General features: G+C 39.7%; 1 protein-coding gene across 1 annotated transcript in view; it reads left to right on the top strand.

The window, feature by feature from the left end:
* The window catches only part of LOC132116544 (uncharacterized), a 30,061-nt gene extending 4,715 nt beyond the window's left edge, over window positions 1-25,346 (top strand). The window contains exons 2-3 of the mRNA XM_059525423.1: window positions 14,184-15,002; window positions 25,209-25,346. Of these exons, the coding sequence (XP_059381406.1) occupies window positions 14,184-15,002; window positions 25,209-25,346 (957 nt within the window). The remainder of the gene's footprint in view (window positions 1-14,183; window positions 15,003-25,208) is intronic.
* The last annotated feature ends 722 nt before the right edge of the window (window positions 25,347-26,068 follow it).

Here is a 26,068-nt window from a genome sequence, read left to right as displayed (position 1 = left end):
TTATTGTGAATGCTTTAAATTCAAAACTTTGTAGATTATGGATTTTTTTTTTTTTACTTTTGTTGTACTTCTGTTGATTCAGTCCAAACTACCTCATTCATTTACACTTCTTTCTTTCCTGTAATTAATTTCACTTTTATACAAGTTTTTTGAGCTGCTGAATACAGAGTGATCTGCTGCACTGGGGCCTGGATAATCACTCTTTGGTCCTGTTTATTTTGCTTAAGCATGAGTCAAACACCATCAATCTTATCGGTGCAGTTCTTACTGGTCCTCTTCATCCAGTTGTTTTGTCTTGTGACCGAGGAAAACCACATGAAGAGAAGAGCATTTCTAATTATTCTAATAAATACTGTGACCACGACTATTATACATGTCCCATTTGCTATCGAAGGATTAGTTACCATTCTAACAAACCAGAATATAAATGCAATTTGGATCACTTGTTTGATTTGTTATATTCTTGCTGGTTTTGTTCATTCTGTTCTTTATCTTCACCGAGATGGAAAACTACCCTACCTTTGAGCCTAACATCTTAATAAATTATCATGTAATAAATTATATTACATATTTTGCATTGCGATCCCTGTGTGAGTACACACAATAATCTGTATAAACATGCCTTTTAGTACTTAAAGTGTAATAGTGTCTCTGTTAGTTATGACTTTTTTCTCTCATTAACTTTATATTACATTTGTTTGGTTTTGTTTCGTTATATGTTGTGTTGATCATGGTTATTGTGATCTCAGTAAAACACAGGCCTACATAAAATGTGTTTCTAGCTCAGGAATATGCTCATGTACGAATTGTGTCATCATTTGTTTCATATAAATCATTTAACTTTTATTTAGTTTTACACATTTAACTTTTATTTAGTTTTATTTAGTTTTATTTACACAGAGACAGCACTCATTAAGATAATAAATGATATTCGCTTAAATTGTGACTCTGGCAAAATATCGGTGCTGGTATTGCTAGATCTCAGTGCTGCGTTTGACACTGTCGATCATAACATACTACTAGAGAGACTAGAAAACTGGGTCGGGCTTTCTGGGATGGTACTCAAATGGTTCAGGTCATACTTAGAAGGAAAAGGTTATTATGTGAGTCTAGGAGACCATAAGTCTAAGTGGACGTCCATGACATGCGGAGTCCCACAAAGGTCAATTCTTGCACCGCTCTTGTTTAGCCTGTATATGCTTCCCCTAAGTCAAATAATGAGAACGCACCAAATTGCCTATCACAGCTATGCTGATGATACCCAGATTTACCTAGCCTTATCTCCAAATGACTACAGCCCAATTGACTCCCTCTGCCAATGCATTGATGAAATTAATAGTTGGATGTGCCAGAACTTTCTTCAGTTAAACAAGGAAAAAACTGAAGTCATTGCATTTGGAAACAAAGATGAAGTGTTCAAGGTGAATGCATACCTTAACTCTAGGGGTCAAACAACTAAAAATCAAGTCAGGAATCTTGGTGGGATTCTGGAGACAGACCTTAGTTTCAATAGTCATGTCAATGCAGTAACTAAATCAGCAGACTATCATTGAAAAAACATTGCAAGAATTAGATCTTTTGTTTCCAGCCAAGACTAGGAGAAACTTGTTCATGCCTTCATCACCAGCAGGGTGGACTATTGTAATGGGCTCCTCACCGGCCTTCCCAAAAAGACCATTAGACAGCTGCAGCTCATCCAGAACGCTGCTGCCAGGATTCTGACTAGAACCAGAAAATTTGAGCATATCACACCAGTCCTCAGGTCCTTACAATGGCTTCCAGTTACATTTAGGATTGATTTTAAAGTACTTTTACTCGTATATAAGTCACTAAATGACCTAGGACCGAAATATATTGCAGATATGTTCACTGAATATAATCCTAATAGAGCACTCAGATCATTAGGATCGAGTCAGTTAGAAATACCAAGGGTTCACACAAAACAAGGGGAGTCCTCCTTTAGTTACTATGCCACCCGCAGTTGGAATCAGCTTCCAGAAGAGATCAGATGTGCTAAAACACTGGTCACATTTAAATCTATACTTAAAACTCATCTGTTTAGCTGTGCATTTATTGATTGAGCACTGTGCAATGTCCGAACTGATTGCAATATATATTTTCACTGTTTTTTTTATTTAATTTTATGTAAAATCATTTTTTAACTGTTTTAAATTCATTTTAAATAAGTACAGTTTTAATAATTTTAAAAGTTTTAAAATTGCTTGTTTTATTCTTGTTATTATTTTTCTTCATTAATATTGTACTTTCTTTTATGTAAAGCACTTTGAATTACCATTGTGTACGAAATGTGCTATATAAATAAACTTGCCTTGCCTTGCCTAGTTTGCTGTTTGGCAAACTGCAGCTAAGCATTACAAATATTACAACTATTCCAGTGTTTAATCAATAAAACACTTCATCAATGGCCTATTGTCACATTGCTTCAAATTTAGATTCCAAAATAACAAAGAGGAGTATAGGATTTTTTTTCTCATTAATTTTGACATTCTTTTTCATAAAATTTCCATATCTCATGTTGAATGAGAGGCACCTGTTTTGACCAGTGTCACAATATATGTTGTTTTGTGTGACACGAAGCAAATTAAGTATTGTACTGTACATATTGTATATTCTTGTGGCAGCAGTGAAGTCAGTCTACAAAACAAAGCACAGAGATTTATACAGTGACAATCACTCTTCAGGTGATTAACCCTTGTGCATTGTTCAAATTCACTACCCTTTCGTTATGTTCGGGATGAAAACATTCACTCAATTAAACTGCTGTAAAAATGTGTCAGATTCTTTTTTTTTTTTTTTTGCATAAATCTGTTAATCAACTTCAGTCCTGTTCAAAACTAACAAATGTTTTTTTAAAAAAAATCCAAGATTTTAACTCTTTAATTGCCAAGTTCAAAAATGATGTCACTGATTTGAGGGAAAAAAACACACAAAATGACTTATTTTCAATATAAAAGTAATTGTGGCTGGATTTTTTTTAAACTTTTTATAACACTCTTGGGCATGTCAAAGATTAGTAGCAACATTGGCTTTGATGCATTTTTAGTTATTGTGCAGAATTAGATTAAAAAAAAATTCTCCCTCATTTGTTGTTGGTGGCTGTTTTAGCCCCATTGACTTCCATTATAACGACATTTTTTGATTGCAAAGACATGACACCATATAATCATGCATTCTTGATTGTTTGCGGTTTTCCCTTTTGGGAAGAGGTACAATTTGTTATTTTTACAGTTGATCACTAAGTGGGACCATTAACCCTGTAGATAGGCCTGTGCAAAAAAAGGCTTAGTTTCTGACTTGTATATGGAGTTATATGGAGTATAACAGCAAATTATAGTGTTTGTGTGTGTGTGTGTGTGTGAGATTCTTGATTGTTGGTGGTTTTCTCTGTTGGGAAGAGGTAACATTTGTTCTTTTTATAGTTGATCACTAGGTGGGACCATTAACCCTTTAGATAGGCCTGTGCAAAAAAAGCTTAGTTTCTGTCCCTTCATTGAAAATCTATGTACAGTATACTGTCCATGTCCAGAAAGGTAATAAAAACATCTTCAAAGTAGTCCATGTGACATCAGAGGGTCGGTTAGAATGTTTTGAAGCATCGAAAATACATTTTGGTCCAAAAATAGCAAAAAATAAGACTTTATTCAGCATTGTCTTCTCTTCCGGGTCTGTTATGAGCACGTTCACTACAGTTTAGTGATATCCGGTTCGCGAACGAATCACTCGATGTAACCGGATCTTCTTGAACCAGTTCACCAAATCGAACTGAATCGTTTGAAACAGTTCAGGTCTCCAATAAGCATAAATCCACGAATGACTTAAGCTGTTAACTTTTTTTTAATGTGGCTGACACTCCCTCTGAGTTCAAACAAACCAATATCCCAGAGTAATTCATTTACTCAAACAGTACACTGACTGAACTGCTGTGAAGAGAGAACTGAAGATGAACACCGAGCCGAACCAGATAACGAACCAACGATTGACTCGCTCTCGAGTCAAGAACTGTTTCTGTGGGGTGCGCCTGATTCGAGAACCGAGGAGCTGATGATACTGCACATGTGTGATTCAGCGTGAAGCAGACTGACACACAGTGCATCCGAACTGATTCTTTTGATGATTGATTCTGAACTGATTCTGTGCTAATGTTATGAGCGCGGGTAAACCGAAGGCTTGAATCAAGGGCAATCATCGCCAATGACGTCATTACATCGAGCGCAGAAGAACCAGTGAACCGTTATCTTCAACCAGTTTATTGAATCGAACTGTCCGAAAGAACCGGTTCGTGGAAAAGAACCAAACTTCCCATCACTACTGGTGATCCGGAAACCGATGCAACCGGATCTTGACTCGAGAACGAGTCAATCTTTCGTTCGTTATCTGGGTCAGCTCGGTGTTCATTTTCAGTTCTCTCTTCACAGCAGTTCTGTCAGTGTACTGTTTGAGTAAATGAATTACTCCAGGATATTGGTTTGTTTTAACTCAGAGGGAGTGTCAGCCACATTAAAAAAGTTAACAGCTTAAGTCATATGTAGATTAATGCTAATTGAAGATGCAAAACATTTCAAACGATTCAGTTCGATTTGGTGAACTGGTTCAAGAAGATCCGATTACATCGAGTGATTCGTTCGCGAACCGGATATCACTAAACTGCAATGAACGCGCTCACAACAGGCCCTGAAGAAAAGACAATGCTGAATAAAGTTGTAGTTTTTGCTATTTTTGGACCAAAATGTATTTTCGATACTTCAAAAAATTCTAACGGACCCTCTGGTGTCACATGGACTACTTTGAAGATGTTTTTATTACCTTTCTGGACATGGACAGTATACCGTACATAGATTTTCAATGGAGGAACAGAAAGCTCTAGGACTAAATCTAAAATATCTTAAACTGTGTTCCGAAGATGAACGGAGGACTTATGGGTTTGGAACAACATGAGGGTGAGTCATTAATGACATAATTTTCCTTTTTGGGTGAACTAACCCTTTAACTCCTTTTTAATCAAATTGTCTTGTTTTTAACCTCAACAATATGAAACACTGTCACTGTATCTATATAAGGGTTTTGGAGCAAGTTCAAAATTAACATGAGTGAGCTCATGTTGTTATACTGAACAGAAGTAGCAATTTAAATCAATTTGCTCATGTGACATGATATACAATTTGATGAATTGAATATATGAATTTGAATATAGGCTATAAAAGGAATCATTACTGCTTTTTTAAAAAACATTTTAATAATGATGTGCTCTGGCTATGTGATTGCAAATAGGACATTTTGAGATGAATAACTCTACAGTGAACTTCACAGTCTGACACTTTGTGTGTACAGTATCAACCTGTTGTTTGGTCTTTCTGCACTCTTCTATGTCCTATGGCTCATCATTAAAGAAACAGGCAGTGGAGTTGCATCAGAGTTCCTCAGCCTCAATCTCTCTGTCTGTGAGATGGTAACTCGCTGAATTGTATGCTTTATATTGTGTCAATTTGCTTGCCAAGTATCACAGTATTAACATTGTTTTTAGGAGGACTAGTCTTCACTGGTCATCCTCTGTTTCAGTCTCTGATGTGTGTTGAGTGTTACCTGGCAGTGCTTGATCCATTAACCTTTCTGGAGTTCTCAGATATAGAGTGATCTGCTGCATTGATGCATGGTCACTCACTCTTGGCTCCTGCTTTTTGTGGTTATATATAAGTGAAATACACACACAGTTCTTATCGGTGCATTTCTTGCAGGCCCTATCCATCCAGTTGTTTTGTCTCGTGGCTGTTCTCAGAGCTCTGAAGCAATCAGGACCAGGGGAGAGAGAGGGAGAGAGAGAGAGAGAGAGAGAGAGAGAGAGAGAGAGAGAGGAGGAGGAGGAGGAAAACCACACGAAGAGAAGAGCATTTCTTATTATTCTAATAAATACTGTGACCACCACTCTCAAATATGAACCACATGCAATCGCAGGATTAGTTACCATACTAACAAACCAGAATATTTATTTTCTGGCAAACTCTCCTGTCTTCGAGCCGTTTACATGATGATATCATTATTTTGTATTTCAATTTCTGTGTAAATACAGTAGTCTGTGTAAACATACCTCTTAGCGATAAATGTGTAAAATTGGCTCCGTTAGTTACTACTGTCTCTCATTTACATTACATTAGGCCTGTTTGTTTTTTTTTTTTTTTTTTTTGATTTTCTGTATTCATCATTCTCATGTTTGCATGACTATTCCCAGAATTGAACATGCATTGTAGCCTTGTAGGCTACAAACGTGTACAAATCATTTGAGCATGTTATAAGGAAATATTACACTGATTTACTTGTAAATGATCAGCTATATTAATTAAATATGCCACCACATTTTACTTAACTCTGATGATTTCTGTGCTGTATTCAAAGTCTTCGAAATATTGCATCTCTTTAAAATGGTAAATTGGCTGAAAATTGTGTCATCACTTGTTCAGTATTAATAATTAAATGTTTATTTTGTTAGCTGTGTGGCAACTGTGGCTTAACATGCCAAATACTAGGCCTACACATATTTAAAGATTTATCTATTCATATCTATAATGACAGTTTAATGACTATGTTGTCAGATGTCATTGGCTTTGGTGTGTTTTGTGACCAAATGCAACATTTTCATATAGTAATAGCTTAACCAAAACCGCTCAGAATGACTATTAAACCCTTATTATTATCATTAATTTACAAGAAGAGCTTACACGCGAAACCTTGATATAGTGATTAAGTGATGACGTTAACAGCTAAAGAACCCCTCTTTCTGTTCTTAATGGAAATATAATTTATACATATATAAACATTTAATAAAATATAATATATATATATATATATATATATATATATATATATATATATATATGTATATATATATATATATATATATATATATGTATATATATATATATGTATATATATATATGTATATATATGTATGTATATATATATATGTATATATATGTATGTATATATATATATGTATATATATATATATATATATATATATATATATATATATATATATATATATATATATATTTTTTTTTTTTTTTTTTAATTTTTTTTTTTTTGCATACCAGGTGTCTAATAAGTGGCACCTGCTCTAGCCTGGAAAGGTTGTTTAGAAAGACTGGATATTCACTGTTCAAGCGATATTCAAGTGATAGAAGAAAAGTGTTTGTGTGTGATTATGTTGTTTTTAACTGCTTTTCATTTCTACTTAAAATATTTGCATTTATGGTGTTTTATGTGACGTTACAGATGTCATGTACATATATATTATTTCTGTGACAGCTGTGAAGTCAGTCTACAAACCATGGCACAGATATGTATATGCACCTAGAGAGACTCAACATTCACTCTTCAGATGACAATTTTTAATAATTCACAATATTTTCTTGTTTTTCACTTAATAATTGTCCTTGTGTTTATCTGATGTTTTGGCTCAAATTCAGTGTTATTATGTAAAATTAAACTGAGCTATTTTTCTTTCACTAAAAGGAAGTAGCAGTTTAATTGAAATAAATTAAATTGGAACTCATACATGCACACACACAAATTATATTTGTGGATTATTTGGAAATGGATGTAAACTTAAACTATTATGCAAAGTAATATATATGTCACGATCATTAGATGGAGTGCCCATGAGCTTCAGTAGAGGGCACTCCACTCAGGACCATTCCAACCATCAACCACCAGATGTCACTTGGACACTAGCACCTCTCATACTGTTGCACCACACCCGGACTACATTACCCATGAGTCACTGCATCACAATCACCCTGCCACACCTGCACCTCATTCATCAGCCAATTTCCTTGCCACACCTGCACCTCATTTACACACACACATAAAAGCAGCACACTCACTCTCACTCACTGCGAAGTCTTGTTTAGCCAGTCTGACATTTCCAAGCGGTTTTCCCTGTGTTTCTCCGCTGCCTGTCCCGATCTCCGCTTGGTTCTGGTTATGATTCTGGTTATCCCTGACACACCTGACGCCATTCCTGATCTCTGCCTGTATGACCATTCTGTTTAATAAATGCTGCATATGGATCCGAACGCCTCCGACTACTTGTTACTAGTGATGGCAAAATCGAGGCCTCGTGAACCAATGAAACAGTTGAACCAAATGTGCCATATTGTTTCGAGGCTTCGAATCAATCCGACACCCGTCTCAACGGTGACACCTAGTGGTCACTTGCAGGTGTTGATCTGAAACAACCTTGACGAGCCATTAAAAAAATGTGTTGTTTTTTTATTATTATAATGTTCTAATATGTGAAGCTTGTAACCTATAGGCTCCTCACTGTGCATAATGTTATTTTGGTCATGAAAAATGAATATTAATAAAAGAAATCAAGCCACAATGTCTCACTTTTTTAGAGATTTTTATTCAAAAATATTAATTTATCTGCTGTGGAAGGACTTAGCCTACTTCTTTTTTTACAGATAATTTCTCCAGCCTTTGAAAAAATCCTCTCACAAGGGACACTTGTTGCTGGCATACAAAGATATTTTTTTGCAAGGACATACAAATGAGGAAAGATTACTGCTCTCTCTTTCCAGTAAGTTAGTGGATCATGAGTTCTGGGCAAATACGCATCGTTGATGTATTTTTTCACTTCCACTGTGGCATCAGCTGTAGCATTGTGTATCATCTTGGTTTGATGGATGCGAGTATCAAAAAGTTCCCATAAACTGTCCTGTGTTTCTACTGGTGTTGATGGTGATGGTGATGATGATGATGATGGGTGTGATGTTGACATTTCTGGGTCTGAATAAAAATGAAAACAGCAATTAGTAACAAATCCTAAACTGACGGCATATATGAAGGATATATTATATTACATGATTCAGATTACATAACATAACACAGACTGAAACTGCTCACCAGGATTTGTGTTTGAACGCATCAGTGAAGCACACTCCAGTGTGATATGCTTTTCAGCTTCCTGGGCTTTGGCAGCATTTCCAAATGCCACATTTTTGAACCTTGGGTCCAGCAGTGTAGCCAGTGCCAAGGCTCTAAAACTCTCATAACCTCCACATCTGGAGTGCAGACCTTCTTGCAGATGTGAGCCTATGAGCCAAAACAGGAGAAACACATATTTATAATAATGACAATAATATGACAGTTATGGCCAATCACATGGGTAGTATGGTCATTGTGGCCTACCTAATTGAACAGTTGATTCCTGCGTTGCATTTCCTTTTTTCTGTGCAAGCTTGTGCTGCAACATCCTGTACAGTGGTATAAGCTTTGAAGCAGACACTCTCTTTTCCTCTGACATCTCTGTTGTTACGAGTTTTAATGGTTGCAGTATTGACAATGATTGTTCAATAATGTCATAATCAATACTTGTCAGGGGAGCAGTATCATTGTTTAAGTTGGAAAGTGCAGCAGCCACTGGTTCACGTTGGTCATACAAGCGCTGTAGCATGTCAAATGTGCTGTTCCATCTCGTGTCAACCTCCTGTATCATTTTCAGAGTTGGTCTTCCCATCAAGCTCTGCATCTCCACAAGCTTGTCCTTTGCTTTGCAGCTGGATCTGAACAACCCCACTATCTTTCTGGCCTTCTGGCGTATTTCATTGATGACTGGGGTTTGATCTAGTGCCTTTTTCACAATCAAATTTAAAGTATGAGCAAAACATGGGACATGGCGAAGGTGGAGTAGCTGGGCACTTAGGATCATGTTAGATGCATTGTCAGTCACCATGCACTGAACTTTGGAGGTTATTCCCCACTCAGCCATTAGCAAGGCTTTAGCCTCCATGAGATGCTGGGCTGTGTGGGTTTGGTAAAACCACCTTACACCCAGTACAACAGTTGCCATTTTTGCCTCTGATATTATGTAATGGCAAGTCACACCAAGATATCCATCCATATTAATGGAGGACCACATGTCAGCTGTAAGGCTAACAAATTCGGCCTTTTGTAGGTCCTCCATTGTCTTCTCCTTGGCTTTGTTGTACTTTTCGCTGACCATTATTTTAAGCACCTTCCGGGATGGGAGGACATAGCTTGGATCAAGCTTGTTCACAAATGCCCTGAATCCCTCATCGTCCACGATGGTGAAGGGCTGCAGATCCTTCACCACCATGTTTGTAAGAGCCTCATCCAATTCCCTCTGTCTGACTTTTAAAAGAGAAGACAAAACATACTTTCAGACAAATACATTGGAAAAATACAGCTTCAATTAGTGCACATCTATTAAAAGTATAGCCTACTGGTTCATTATTTGGAAACCTTCCAGTGTTTATAATCAGTGCTTTATATAACTTATAAACTTTATAAACAGTGTCCCAAAAGGTTGTAATTATATTTCAATTATAATTATATCCCAAACAATGCATACCTTGCTTAGATGGCCCAGCAGTGTCAGTAGCAGGCCTAGGTACAGGGGGAATGCCATCCTCTGCACCCTGCAAAATGGCAGGATGAGTGCTCCTCAAATGGCGCATCATGGATGATGTATTGTTGCAGTAGGCTAGCTGCCGATCACAATACACACATCTCACTTTATTTGGGGTTTCTAAATGGAAATGCTCCCACACCACAGATGTACGGCATCTCTTCTGGGGAGCTTCCATTTTATCTATCTATCCAAATCTATCTATCTATATATGAATCGATCTATGTATCTAGATATGTATCTATAATCTATGTATCTATATATGTATCTATCTATAATATATGTATTTATATATGTATCTATAATCTATCTATATATGTATCTATCTATAATATATGTATTTATATATGTATCTGTAATCTATCTATATATGTATTAATCTATTAATCTAGCTGTCTATATATATTTATATCTATGTATCTATTAATGTGTCACTATATGTATACTCTGTCTGTCTCTAGCCTCTCAGTCAATGTGTTGTGTAAATTTAAATGTAAGTCTAAATTGCCTATAACTAATCAAATCGCAATATGTCACTATATCACCAAAAATCCGCTATCTCAAAGTCAAACTCCTCTCACAAAAACCCACGAGGTCAAAATGCGTTTATTTCACTTTTATACAGATGTGCGATTGTGTGGTCTGTTCCCGACCATTTCAATCAAACGCTGATTCGGCGGACCACACCTGATGAAACAATTAGTGAAACACTTCGAGGCTTCGTTTGGTCATAGTCACGTGACATGGGTGTTTCGAATCACGCTTCGGATCAGTGTTTCGACACATCTGCGCTTCGGGATCTCGCAAAGCTTCGGAACGACTGTTTCGCTTCAGCCATCCTTACTTGTTACAGAAGACTTCGCCATACCAGGATCCTGCAGCCCGGTATCCCCTTGTCACTGAGGTATCGGTTCCTGTTTCAAGGTCAGCATATCACCAATCCAGCCAAACCACAGATCCAGTTGACCTGCTGTTAGATCTAAAGCAAGGAGATCGATCTATTGAGGACTATGTTCAACAGTTCTGTGAATTTGTTTATCGAGTTCCTCTAGACGATGAAGTCTTGTTTAAGGATTTATTCCGTTTTGGACTCAATGAACCAGTAAAATCATGGTTACCTAGAGGGGAGTTTAATTGCAGCTTAAGGGACATAATGGACTTTGCACTCTTGTTATGTGGTTCTCCTTTCACTGTGGGAGAGGCAGAGGACTTTAAAGCCCCAAAACCGCTGCACAAGATGGCCGCCAGCCCAGCGCCGCTGCACAAGATGGTCGCCAGCCCAGCGCCGCTGCACAAGATGTCTCCACTGACCGTCCAGAACAAGGTCAGGTCACCATTAACACCCAAGAGTCAAGTGAAACAACAGTTAAACTTTATGAGTCAAGTCAGGTCCCTGTTGATTTCCCAGAATCTAGTCCGGTCACCATTGATCAGGTCCCTGTTGATTTCCCAGAGTCTATTCAGGTCACCGTTGATCAGGTCACCGTTGACCATCAAGAGTCAGGTCAAGTCTTCGCTGACCATCCAGAGTCAGGGTTAGTTACTGTTGACCTTCCAGAGTTAGGGCTAGTTCCTGTTGACCTTCCAAAGTCGAGTCAGGTGCTCATGGACCCTCCAGAGTCAGGGTTAGTCACCGTCGACCTTCCAGAGTCAGGGTTAGTCACCGTCGACCTTCCAGAGTCAGGGTTAGTCACCGTCGACCTTCCAGAGTCGAGTCAGGTGACCGTTGAATTTTTAGAGTTGAGTCAGGTTCCGGGTGACCCTCCAGAGTTAAGTCAGGTGCTCGTGGATCTTCAAGGACAGAGTCAAGTCACTGGTGATCTTCAAGGACAGAGTCAAGTCACTGGTGATCTTCAAGGATAGAGTCAAGTCACTGGTGATCTTCAAGGATAGAGTCAAGTCACTGGTGATCTTCAAGGACAGAGTCAAGTCACTGGTGATCCTCAGGAACCAAGTCAAGTCACCAACGATCTTCATGAGCAAAGTCAAGTCACCAATGATCTTCATGAGCAAAGTCAAGTCACCAATGATCTTCATGAGCAAAATCAAAGTCACCATTAACCTCCGTGAACGAAGTCAAGTCACCAACGATCTTCATGAGCACAGTCAAGTCACAGTTGATCTTCATGAACTAAGTCAAGTCACAGTTGATCTTCATGAACCCAATCATATCACCACAGATCTACCAGAGCCTCGTCACATCTCAGCCGAACTCCCAGAGCCTCGTCACATCTCAGAGCTCTCGTCCTATCCTGTCACGGCCAGGGAGGCTGTCAATGAGCTCTCATTCATTCCGGTCAGGGCTACGGAGACCATCCACCAACTCTCTGTCTGTCCTGTCATGGCCACGGAGGTCCTCCATGAACTCACCACCTGCCCTGTAATGGCCACGGAGGCCAGCAACCATCTTATCATGGCCACGGAGGCCGCTATTAACCTGTTAATGTTCTCCGTTTCAGTCCCACCTGAGCAGACTTGCTCTCCTGTGCCATCAACTCCACTGTGGTGATCCTCTGCTCTGCCCTGGTGGGCTTCTGTCCCATCTGCTCGGCTGTGGTGGTCCTCTGCTGTGCCCTGGTGGGCTTCTGTCCCATCTTCTCGGCTGTGGTGGTCCTCTACTCCTCCCTGGTGGGCTCCAGCTCCACTCTGGTGGGCTCCCACGCCACCTGCTCTGCCTTGGTGGACCCTTGTTCCCGAGTTAGGCCCATGGCGGGCTCCTGTTCCTGAGTTAAGCCCATGGCGGGCTCCTGTTTCCTATGTCAGGCCCAGGAGGGGCTCCTGTTTTTCTGAGTTAGGCCCAGGAAGGGTTCCAGTTCCGCCTGCTCTGCCCCGGTCCCTGACCACTGCACTTCCTCATGGACCTGGCCCTCCAACCCTCCCCCTGTTCCGCCTCCGCTCCACCACCCTCCAAGATTGTTTTGAGCGTCTGGAATCCGCTCATTTGGGGGGGGGGGGGGGCTATGTCACGATCATTAGATGGAGTGCCCATGCTTCAGTAGAGGGCACTCGACTCAGGACCATTCCACCCATCAACCACCAGATGTTACTTGGACACTAGCACCTCTCATACTGTTGCACCACACCCGAACTACATTACCCATGAGTCACTGCATCACAATCACCCTGCCACTACTGCACCTCATTCATCAGCCAATTTCCTTGCCACACCTGTACCTCATTTACACACACACATAAAAGCAGCACATTCACTCTCACTCACTGCGAAGTCTTGTTTAGCCAGTCTGACATTTCCAAGCGGTTTTACCTGTGTTTGTTTTTCCTGTGTTTTGACCTTTTGGACTGTGTATTCCGACTCTGATTCTCTGCTGCCTGTCCCGATCTCTGCTTGTTTCTGGTTATCCCTGACACACCTGACGCCATTCCTGATCTCTGCCTGTATGACCATTCTGTTTAATAAATCCTGCATATGGATCCGAACGCCTCCGACTCCTTGTTACAATATATATATATATATATATATATATATATATATATATATATATATATATATATATATATATATATATGAAGTAATTTAATAATTGTGTGGTTTGGTTATTTGGATTTAATGCTGAAATTGATTTATTTGATTGATGATTAATTGTACATATTAGGCTTGATTTACTTAGTCTGAATGGGATAGTTTATATTCACTTCTCTTTTTCCATAGATTTGACATTCCATTTACATTTGACACTTTCAATTTGATATGTTTATGAGCTGTTAAACTGAGAAGACAAACACAGAACAGATAAATAACTCTACAGAGAACTTAACCTCACCTGAAACATCTACAAACTACACAGCTCAATTCATTGGTCTAATGGGCCGTGTGGAAATAGGTGTGTACAGCATCGGTTTTCTGTTTGGTTTTCCTACACACTCATATATTATATGGCTCATCGTAACAGAATCAGGAGTTGCATCAGAGTTTTTCAACCTCAATCTTTCTGTTTGTGAGTTCATTAAATGTCTGAATAGTTTGATTGCTATACCATCAATTTGCTTTTCAAATCCTACAATAATACCAATGGTTTTACAAGGACTTGTCTTCACTGGTTGTTCACTGTTTCAATGTCTGATCTGTGTTGAGCGTTACCTGGCAGTGGTTCATCCTGTAACCTTTCTGAAGTACAAACCTCTCAGATATAGAGTGATCTGCTCCACTGTGGCCTGGTTTATCACTCTTGCCCCCTGTTTGTGTTGCATATCTATTATAGTATCACTAAAAATAAATGCATATGTATGGTTCTTGTCCCAGCAGTTCCTTCTCTTATTCTACATCCAGTTGTTTTGTCTTGTGGCTGTTCTCAGAGCTCTGAAGCAATCAGGGCCAGGAGAGAGAGCGAGAGAGAGAGAGAGAGAGGAGGAAAACCACATGAACAAAAGGGCTTTTTATATCATTCTAATAACTACTGTGAGCATGACTATTATGCATGTCCCATTTACTATCACAGGATACCTTAGAATTCTGACACAACAGAACTCTCATGTGCTTTGGAACACAGGTTTAAGTATTCTCAATATGACAAAAGTAAAGGCAAAGACCAAACATGTGAGGGGCGAATCCAAGCCACGTTATAGATTGTGTGTTCCTCCCTGCCCTCACTACATCACGGGTGGGGATACACACATTTTATGCGTGGCTTACCTGGGCTCTCTTCTAGGAGGGAGTCTTTACCAGCGTTCCCAGCGGTGCTGGCCCCGCTTCTGCAGTCATGGGTTCGCGGTCTACCTCATTATACGGTGCCCGCCTCACCTCAGTGCCCTCGGGAGGTCGGTCTGCCAACCCTGCCAGAGTTTCAGGCCGCAGCGGCCTCCAGCGAGCGCTGCTCCCAGTTATTTCCGCCCGTGAGCATAGCGGAGCTGGGATGCTCGCCGCCCCTTCGGGGGCCTCTTACACCAGAGGTCAGTCTCGAGAGACTGATTCCCTTAGTAGATTATTTATCAGCGTGGAAACTACTGCCAAATGCCAAAACTGCCAAATGCCTCATTGGGTCCTGCGTACAATAAAAAAAGGCTACTGCATTCAGTTCAGTCTTCCACCACCGATGTTCAACGGGGTTACACCGACAGTAGTTGGCCCCCGGCAGGCTCTGGTAATGGAACAAGAAGTGAATACCCTATTAAGGAAGGAGGCCATCGAGGTGGTCCCTCCTCTAGACAGGGAATCCGGATTTTACAGCCGGTATTTCATAGTTCTAAAGAAGGATGGGGGGTTGCGTCTGATCTTAGACTTACGTCACCTGAACCGCTCAGTTATGCCACTGAAGTTCAAAATGCTCACTGTCAAGCAGGTTGTAGCTCAAATCAGATCCGAAGACTGGTTAGTCACAATAGATCTCAAAGACGCATACTTCCACATATCCATCTTTCCACAACACAGGAAGTTTCTGAGGTTCGCTTTCGGGGGCAAAGCTTATCAATATCGAGTACTTCCCTTCGGCCTTGCACTCTCACCCCGCACGTTCACGAAGTGTGTAGATGCGGCTCTGGTATCCCTCCGTATGCAGGGCATCTGCATTCTAAATTATATCAACGATTGGTTGATTTTAGCTCAATCAGAGCAGATGGCGGTTCGACATCGAGATGTCGTTTTCGCACATATGGGGCAGCTGGGTTTGAGACTAAACGCCAAGAAGAGTGTACTTTCTCCAGTTTAGAGAACCACCTATCTAGGCGTAGTGTGGAATTCGACCACGATGCAGGCACGTCTCGACTCGAGTCGATCCTCACATCAGTCGAGAGAGTCATAGAAGGCCAGTCACTCACTGTCAAACAATTTTAGAGATTTTTAGGTCTGATGGCAGCTGCGTACAATGTGATACCTTTTGGCCTGCTGTACATGAGACCCCTGCAGTGGTGGCTCAAGTCCAAGGGCTTTTCCCTGAGGGGGAATCCACTTCGAGTTATCAAGGTCACACGGCGATGCCTTCATGCCTTAGACATGTGGAAGAAACCTTGGTTCTTGAATCAGGGCCGATAGACGCGTCCCTCACCGGTTGGGGTGCGGTCATGAGTGGCCACCCTGCCTGCGGTCTGTGGAGTGGTCGCCATCTGACATGGCACATTAATTGCCTAGAGATGCTAACAGTCTATCGAGCATTGAGCATTCTCTTATATCAATCACCAGCTCAGAGCAGTATATATTCCTGGGAGATTGAATGTGGGAGCAGACATACTGTCGAGATAGGGGCCCGAGGCCCGGGGAATGGAAACTTCACCCCGAAACTGTGAGTGTGGCCCCTGAGGGGGCACAGCTCATAGAATCTGGTCTCTCAACTGAGGTTGTTGAGACCCTCCTCCAATCCAGAGCTCCCTCTACGAGGAAACTGTACGCACTTAGGTGGAAACCCTTCACCTCATGGTGCAGAGACCGCCAGCTTGACCCTGTTAACTGCCCAGTTGGTACAGTTCTGGAGTTTCTACAAGATAGGCTCTCTGCGGGGTTAACCCACTCCACCTTAAAGGTGTACGTGGCGGCCATAGCTGCTTACCATGTCCCTTTTAATGATCAGTCAGTTGGTAGACACCCCCTAGTTACACGTTTCCTCCGTGGTGTGCTGAGGCTGAGACCTCCAGTACGGTCCCGTGTTTCCCCCTGGGATTTGGTTGTGTTTTTAGAGGCTCTTTGTAAAGTTCCATTCGAGCCAATACAAGATATCTCAGATAGACATCTGACGCTTAAAACTGCCCTGTTACTGGCTATCACCTCGCTAAAGAGAGTTGGAGATCTTCAGGCCCTTTCGGTGGCCCCTACTTACCTAGACTTTGCCCCTGGTATGGCCAAATCATTCTTATACCCTCGAGCAGGTTATGTTCCGATGGTTCCCTCTGTTACAACACAACCACAATCGTACTGCAGGCCTTCTGCCCTCCTCCCTTTCGGGAGCCAGACCAGGAAAAGCTAAATTGTATGTGTCCAGTGCGAGCACTGGACGCATACGTCCACAGAACTGCCCTGTGGAGAAAATCCGACCAATTGCTTGTTTGCTACGGTCCTCCTAAAAAGGGGTCTCCTGCCTTCAAGCAGACCCTAAGTCGTTGGATAGTCGAGGCTATCAACGTCTCCTATGAGTCCTTTGGTCTTCCCCTTCCTTTGGGAGCCAAGGCTCACTCCACTCGGGGTATGGCGGCCTCTCGGGCCTTCTCAGCAGGTGTGTCCCTCTTGGACATCTGCAACGATGCGGGGTGGTCCACGCCCTACTCGCAGAGCCATACTCCCGGCACGTGCTTTTATAGCTTCCTGGTCGCTACGTCACCCCGCCCGTGACGTCACGCCCTTCCGTTGGACAGATTGCACACGATATTCAGAGTCGGTCTCGTCAGGGACGTTCCCCAAAGCGCTCAACGCAGCGTCTCGTTCCTTCAAGGAACCAGGGTTACATTCGTAACCTTGAGACGATTTCTGTCCCTTGAATGACGGTTCACTTAACTAACACTTTAATACTTCATAAAGAGATCTTATCCATAAAGAGAAGTAATCCATACATATCATGTGGTTTAGTCCAAATGTTCTGTTTATTGTTCTGTTCCCTGATCAATGTTTAAATGTGAAAAAAAAGTAATTCTGTTCATTGTAAAGTGATCAAGTCTCTTCAGAAAATTTGGACTAAACCACTCAATTAATTTGGATTAATTTTATGATCTCTATGATCTTTATGATCTATGAACTTCTTGAAGTATCAAAGTTGTGGTTGTGTAGACTGTCGATGGAAGGAAATTATCTCATTCAAAATATCTTCATTTGTGTTTTGAAAATGAATGCAAGTCCATTTTTGGGTCAACTTACCATTTATCTTTTTGCAGTTTGATATCTTAAATTAGTAATTAGTAAATTCCAGGTCAAGTCAAGTCAAGTCACCTTTATTTATATAGCGCTTTAAACAAAATACATTGCGTCAAAGCAACTGAACAACATTCATTAGGAAAACAGTGTGTCAATAATGCAAAATGATAGTTAAAGGCAGTTCATCATTGAATTCAGTGATGTCATCTCTGTTCAGTTAAATAGTGTCTGGGCATTTATTTGCAATCAAGTCAACGATATCGCTGTAGATGAAGTGACCCCAACTAAGCAAGCCAAAGGTGACAGCGGCAAGGAACCGGAACTCCATCGGTGACAGAATGGAGAAAAAAAAATGTTTTCCTGTTTTTTCAGGTGTGAACATAGGATAAAATTGTGTGTCTGCCCAGTTAAACTTTAATTTTTCATATTCATTTGTGCATTTTAAATTTCTACTGCACACAGAATTACATATAAATGAGACTCAGACCTCTGGCGTCATCTTCAGCATTCTGCTCCGTTATTGAAGGTCTTCCATCACTCACACTTAGTGTCATCAGACTCACAGGAGCTTCCTTGACTTGACACTGCAGAAGTCTGAGTCAATTCTATTGAAAAAAGATAAAAATAAAAACTCTTAATTTAAATAATTTAATGTGGTATAATAATTGTGATTTTCCATAATTATGAGTATGCTGAGAACTGTCTATAATACGGGTGTCAAATCATAAACATATATATATATATATATATATATATATATATATATATATATATATATATATATATATATATATATATATATATATATATACAATATTCATGCTGAGGTTTGAAACAATTTAAGTATTTATTTAATCTGATTATTAAATACACCTGTATATTTTTAATGAGTAACATGAGTAATAAGACATCTTAAAATTAAGAGTGTAACGTTACTACATTAGAATAAATTAACACGTGTTAATTTATCTTACTATTAATTTATTATTTAGGATGTGAAAAGAAAGTTAGATAGATTCATAAATTTTTCTCCATTAAAACTTATCTTTGTATATCTGGAAATATTTAGGACTTTATTTAACCCAAAATAGCATGCCATATGAATTGATAAAGTACCTGCATGCTCTGCCAGTGAGCACTGAAGGAAACTGAAAGACTGACAGATTTACAGTTTAACCTACCTTTTTACTCACTTTCACGATACTTGCATAAATGTAATTGTCGTAAGAAAAACTTGACGGAAGCGTGTGTGTGTCTTGACGCAGATATGATGACACGACAGACATGATATTCAGTGCTGAGAACAAGCAACATAATACAGTGGCGAATAGAAGTTTTTAAACGTACTCTAATTTCAGAGTTGTGCATTACATAACGTCAATCAAATGTCTGGTAAATGTTCCTCGTTATAGCAGCTCTGTCTGCAGAAAGACTGCACATCTGCAGCGAGCGAGACAGACACTTTAACACTGTGTTATGAGTCAAAAAAACAAAACTGTTAGCGCGTAATGTTTAACAGTCCCACTATTAATGTTACCGTTTCAAAGCATGGAAACAGCGAAATACCGCACTCAATGCTTTCAAAAACAAATAACGTACATTTACCATTTGATGAATTCTTTCATTTGAGTAGAAAACTTACCGAAGGAAACTTAAGTTAGCTGCTTCAGTCTTCAGGGCCACACTCCAGTAAACGAACCCAGCCCTCCGCGGGAACACAGGCGAGAGTATCCGTCAATGAACAAAAATGAAAGAAGCTAAAAGCATATAACGTTATTACATGAATTGTAAGCACATTCCAAAAAGTTATTTTACACGTAGTCACCCTTTTTTTCAGGAAATAGAAGCGGCATGAGAAACTTTCACTCTTCTGTAACGTAACGTTATATCTCTGCACCTCACAAACACGAACTTGACAGTAAACCTGACAAAAACACTTGCAGTTTATAATTTTTTACTCATATTTTGAGTAAAATTATCAGCAAAAATGTTTTTCCAGTGTACTTTTATCTAAGCAAAAGCAATCCAACTTACTGTCTCGGTCGCTTGAAGAAAAGATGACGTAGTCGCTTCGCGAGGCAGCCGTTACTGAGGGGCGGAGCCCAGCGATTCGGTGGGTTTATTATTCCACACCTTTAGTGTATAAGTGAAAATGACACCAAATAACAACACTGAACATGAGTACTGTCAAAGTCCTTTTATAAATTGTCTCTGGTACTGTTTAACACTGTAGATTGTTAATTCAACTCTTTGGGAATTAATAACTTTCAACACTGCAAATATTACACTGCTGATTTTAAAATCAAATGATTGATAAGCATGTAAAATTCATTTTAGATAGGCTACATGTTTTTCAATAGCCAGTTCTATCATTCAGTGAAAACACGTGATAAAACTAGAATACAATTTTACATACGAATGTGAGTCTTTAAAAAGATCACATTTACTAGGCAGACAAATAAAGCAGAATAATAGAAAACAGAAGGGTTGTTTTTTGGATGAGGTGGACACGCAATATTGAACATCCAGTCTCTTAGTATGGATAAATCCCTGTCCTGTTATGTAGACTGACTTTTCTGCTGTCACAAAAATATATGTGTTCGACTTCATTTGCTACATCTCACAAATAACATCAGCTATGATAATACATCAGGTAAAAACTGAGGTTAAAGAATTCTGATAGGAAGTAGATCAAGTAAAATGACAGATATGAAAAAAGTTTCTTAAAAAAGCTTTATTTTCAATATTTATAATAATTGCAAAACATTTCTATATTGCATTCAATATTGCCAAATAAATTTGGAGAAAGAAAAGAGGAAAACCAAATGAAGAGAAGAGCATTTTAACTCATTTTAATAACTACTGGGAACTTGGTTATTATACAGTGCCCTTCATAAGTATTGGAACAGTAAAGAAAAAATAGCTTTCTCTGTTGTGGAGTCAAGACATTTGCAAATATAATTAAAAGATGAATATGCGACAAAACTATGTCACGTTATTATTAGGTATTTCGACACATACGTGTTGTATCAAATAAAAACTGCCTAATTTGTCCGGGTTCAAAATAAAGTAATAAAACGCAGAGTTGAAATTACTCACGCGAAGACTGAAGAGACAATGTGAACGTTATAATGCAACAATACTAACGACTAAAGTTGTTTCCCATTCATCCTGAGCTGTGACGTCAAACGAATATTCAAAATATTTCATTTTTAGAACCCCTTATTAAATAATAATAATAATAAATAAAAAAAATAATAAAATAAAATAGAATAGAATGGTAAAATATTCGCTTTGTTTTAAAAAGTAAACTTTATTGTATTTCTTAAGAGACAGGAGTTTATGATAGGCCTGTCATCATTTTCATGCTCTTCGTCGCATGTTTAACATTGTGTGTAATACCCATGCGATCGGAGTCATCGGACTCGGAGAACACCTGGCCGTGATCAGACACTGCTTGTGTTTTTTGTAACTTGCAACTTGTAAAATTAGGAAAAGAACAGAGTGAGCAAAAAAAAAACAGCGATCTCTCTCTCTCTCTGCCATTAGAAGCAGAGCGTGCAGAATGCAAGTGTATGCACGGTAATAATTGCAGACTTGACACACTCATATTTAATATATTTCAAATCAGCAACAAAATCGGAGGTGAACTGTCACATGAATGTTTTCTATGACGCTCAATTTGCGTTAAATCATATTTTAGGATGATCCAGCTAACACGCATGTGCAGTCTCGAGCGCGTGTCATGTTTCTATGGCAACCAGTGAGGGACAAACCGCGCTTTACATTTTCTCCCATTTTTATACTAATATAAATAAACCGTTTAATCTTAAAGTTTTAGTGGTCAGATTCAGACTCGACGCAGAGCAGAGAGCACAGAGATGATAGCGTAAGCGGCCATGGCACTGAAGGAGCATTCGTTATTATAGTTCAAAAGGGCAAACAGTTGAGGTTATTATGCGAGTTAACTCGAGTCAGAATGTACATGTGTCACAGTTGCATTTGTGCATTTGTCATTGTGACATCAAGTGGAACTTTGAAGCTGAAATAATGAGTGGATTAAGCTTGGACTTGGAATAACAAGCGGAATAACATGGATAACTTTCTTGTCTGAGGATTATAATGCATCACAGGCAGTCAGGTACAAGGACGAGAGACTACGGCTCCTTAAATTAAGATATAGGTTTTTTGTCTCGCAACATGTTTATTGACTTGTAATAGCAATTTAAAGTGGAATATGTGACAATCAGGTCCAGTCGGGTCTGTGTCTTCACGACGGGTTTGGGTCCAGCTTTCAAATAATATACGGGTCCGGGTCGGGTCCAGGTTGGCATTTCTCGGATCTACACGGGTCCGGGTCCAGCTTTTGAAATATTAGACGGGTCCGGGTCAGTTCGGTGTAGTACATTACGGGTCTTTTTCGGGTTCGGGCACGAATGTTTGGACGCGTGAAGACCTCTACCTCCAGGTACGTTTTCCTGCACTTTTCGGGTGTACTGCCACTAGATGCAAATTTGCATAATTTTTTCTCCATAGCAGATGCGTGTTTATTAATGGTTATAAAGGCGAAAATATCAGTAAATGAGGGTTCAATCTTCTTAGTATACACTAATTTCATATTAATTAATTCCAAGTTTTTGAGGTGCCAAGAATGCGTTTCCAAGGATAAACGTCCGATCGATGACCATACTTTCAGGGTGGATCATACTTCGCCGAGGGAAGTTACATTGTTTAGGCTACAGTACTTAATATGAACCCTCATTTACTGATATTTTCGCCTTTATAACCATTAATAAACACGCATCTGCTATGGAGAAAAAATTATGCAAATTTGCATCTAGTGGCAGTACACCCGAAAAGTGCAGGAAAACGTACCTGGAGGTAGAGGTCTTCACGGGTCCAAACATTCGTGCCCGAACCCGAAAGAGACCCGTAATGTACTACACCGAACTGACCCGGACCCGTCTAATATTTCAAAAGCTGGACCTGGACCCGTGTAGATCCGAGAAATGCCAACCTGGACCCGACCCGGACCCGTATATTATTTGAAAGCTGGACCCAAACCCGTCGTGAAGACACAGACCCGACTGGACCTGATTGTCACATATTCCACTTTAAATTGCTATTACAAGTCAATAAACATGTTGCGAGACAAAAAACCTATATCTTAATTTAAGGAGCCGTAGTCTCTCGTCCTTGTACCTGACTGCCTGTGATGCATTATAATCCTCAGACAAGAAAGTTATCCATGTTATTCCGCTCGTTATTCCAAGTCCAAGCTTAATCCACTCATTATTTCAGCTTCAAAGTTCCACTTGATGTCACAATGACAAATGCACAAATGCAACTGTGACACATGTACATTCTGACTCGAGTTAACTCGCATAATAACCTCAACTGTTTGCCCTTTTGAACTATAATAACGAATGCTCCTTCAGTGCCATGGCCGCTTACGCTATCATCTCTGTGCTCTCTGCTCTGCGTCGAGTCTGAATCTGACCTCTAAAACTTTAAGATTAAACGGTTTATTTATATTAGTATAAAAATGGGAGAAAATGTAAAGCGCGGTTTGTCCCTCACTGGTTGCCATAGAAACATGACACGCGCTCGAGACTGCACATGCGTGTTAGCTGGATCATCCTAAAATATGATTTAACGCAATTGAGCGTCATAGAAAACATTCATGTGACAGTTCACCTCCGATTTTGTTGCTGATTTGAAATATATTAAATATGAGTGTGTCAAGTCTGCAATTATTACCATGCATACACTTGCATTCTGCACGCTCTGCTTCTAATGGCAGAGAGAGAGAGAGATCGCTGTTTTTTTTTGCTCACTCTGTTCTTTTCCTAATTTTACAAGTTGCAAGTTACAAAAAACACAAGCAGTGTCTGATCACGGCCAGGTGTTCTCCGAGTCCGATGACTCCGATCGCATGGGTATTACACACAATGTTAAACAGACCCGGGACCCGAAGTAATAGATTGGTCGACGGGTCTCGGGTGCACTGTGAAGACCTCTACCTGGAGGTACGTATTTCAGGTTTTGCAAATATGTAGGCAGAGCAGTGGCGTAGCCACGGGTGTGCCAGGGTGTGCCTGTGCCACCCACATTGGCAGCTGGCACACCTAAAAATAGATGCAGAATTATTTTTTATAGTCTCAATAAAAAATGTTTACTAAACTTGGGCTATTGTTATTTAGTTAGAATATATATATATATATATATATATATATATATATATATATATATATATATATATATATATATATATATATATATATATATTTAAATAAACCCTTTCACGCGTAAATTACAAATATTTTAACTTACCCCTTGTTTCCATGGCGACGCATCATGATTGTCACGTGACACACCGCAGCCACTAACAGATGTATCGGTATTCGTTTTATTTCGTTTTTCATTTTTTATTAAAATATATACACAAACTTGCTTACCATGTCAACTATCTGATATTCCGATTCTTCGTTTAAAAACATTTATAAATGATCTTGATCTATAATGAGATGAGCGCTGCTGTTTTACTAGTGATTATGTATATTTAAATGTATGAAACCTAAAATAAACATTATGTGGTTGAAAACACTGCAAATTAATTGTGATGTATGACAAGCACTGAGCGCGTCGGTATCCGTCTTTGGCTCAGTGCCAGCCAACGTGCGAAAGCTGTTTGAATCTGGCAATTCTGTGATGCCTCTGAACATTCTAAATCATACTTTCAGGGGCACAGAAATAAGAATTCAATATATGGTGCAATAATGCTAAAAATTTTAAAATGTAATTTACATTTTAAATTATTTTTGTTCAAATATATCTGCCGACATTTGGACTGCCAACCAATCAGCAAACAGCAGCTGACTGTGCAGGGGCGTCGCACCCGTGGGGGATGTGGGTGTTTTAACACCCACACTTTTCCCGGTGAGAGGGTCAACACCCGCACGTTTTCTGCAGTTTTTCCACAGTTTTGCACAAACGCCTTACTACAGTCGCTCCTCCGTTTCTCTGGCCGCTCTGTGTCTGCGCTCGCTGCGGCTGCCTCCTCCCCCCTCCCTCTCAAACATGACACCGGCTTTGAGTGTGACCGGCTGATGATTTGCTGTTCTGCCATGATTGGCTGTTCTGTTCCGTCCCGCCTCTCTTGTGGTGTTATCGGTCAGTTCGTGCTGAGGAGGCGGGAATTTATGGTTATGGTTATTTACATCTCCCTTTTCCAGGTACTTTGAATGAGTGTATGGAATGATATTGTGGACTTTATTCAAAAGGAATTGCAAATTGTATTTGCAATTGCGTTTTCAATTTGTGGACGCATAAAATGTGACATGATCCAAACGCAAATGCAAATCGCGCATTATCGTTTTCATTTTCGTTTAAGCGAACGCACAGTGTCTGCCAAATTTTAAATGGAAATGCAAAGTCCGTTTGCAATTGTGTTTCCCATCTCTTACGAGCTATGAGCCTGTCATATTTAAATAGCAATATTAATTACCACATTTGCCTTTTCACTCTCTCTGCACTGTGCATGTAAACTGCCAAAACTCAAATGCAATCGCAAATTCTTTTGCATTTGACTGTCCAACGTCTACACGGAAACCTGTCAATCAAGTAACAGGGGTGGGGCCAATTTATTGGGAGTTTTTGCATTGGGAAGTGACGTCACTCACAGTCGACGGTAATAAAAGAGGCAATTGATATAATATTTAGTTTCATTTGTAATGACTGTATATATACACATTTCCCTGAACTAAGTACATTTCTGCTGCTATTATTATGTTTAAATGAAAAATGAAAGGAGGCAGTGGTATTTCATATCC

Source organism: Carassius carassius, chromosome 36 (genome assembly GCF_963082965.1).
Source record: "Carassius carassius chromosome 36, fCarCar2.1, whole genome shotgun sequence".
In the NCBI taxonomy this organism is placed as follows: domain Eukaryota; kingdom Metazoa; phylum Chordata; class Actinopteri; order Cypriniformes; family Cyprinidae; genus Carassius; species Carassius carassius.
Note: the sequence above shows the minus strand (reverse complement) of the source record. Positions and strands in the feature narration are given on the sequence as shown.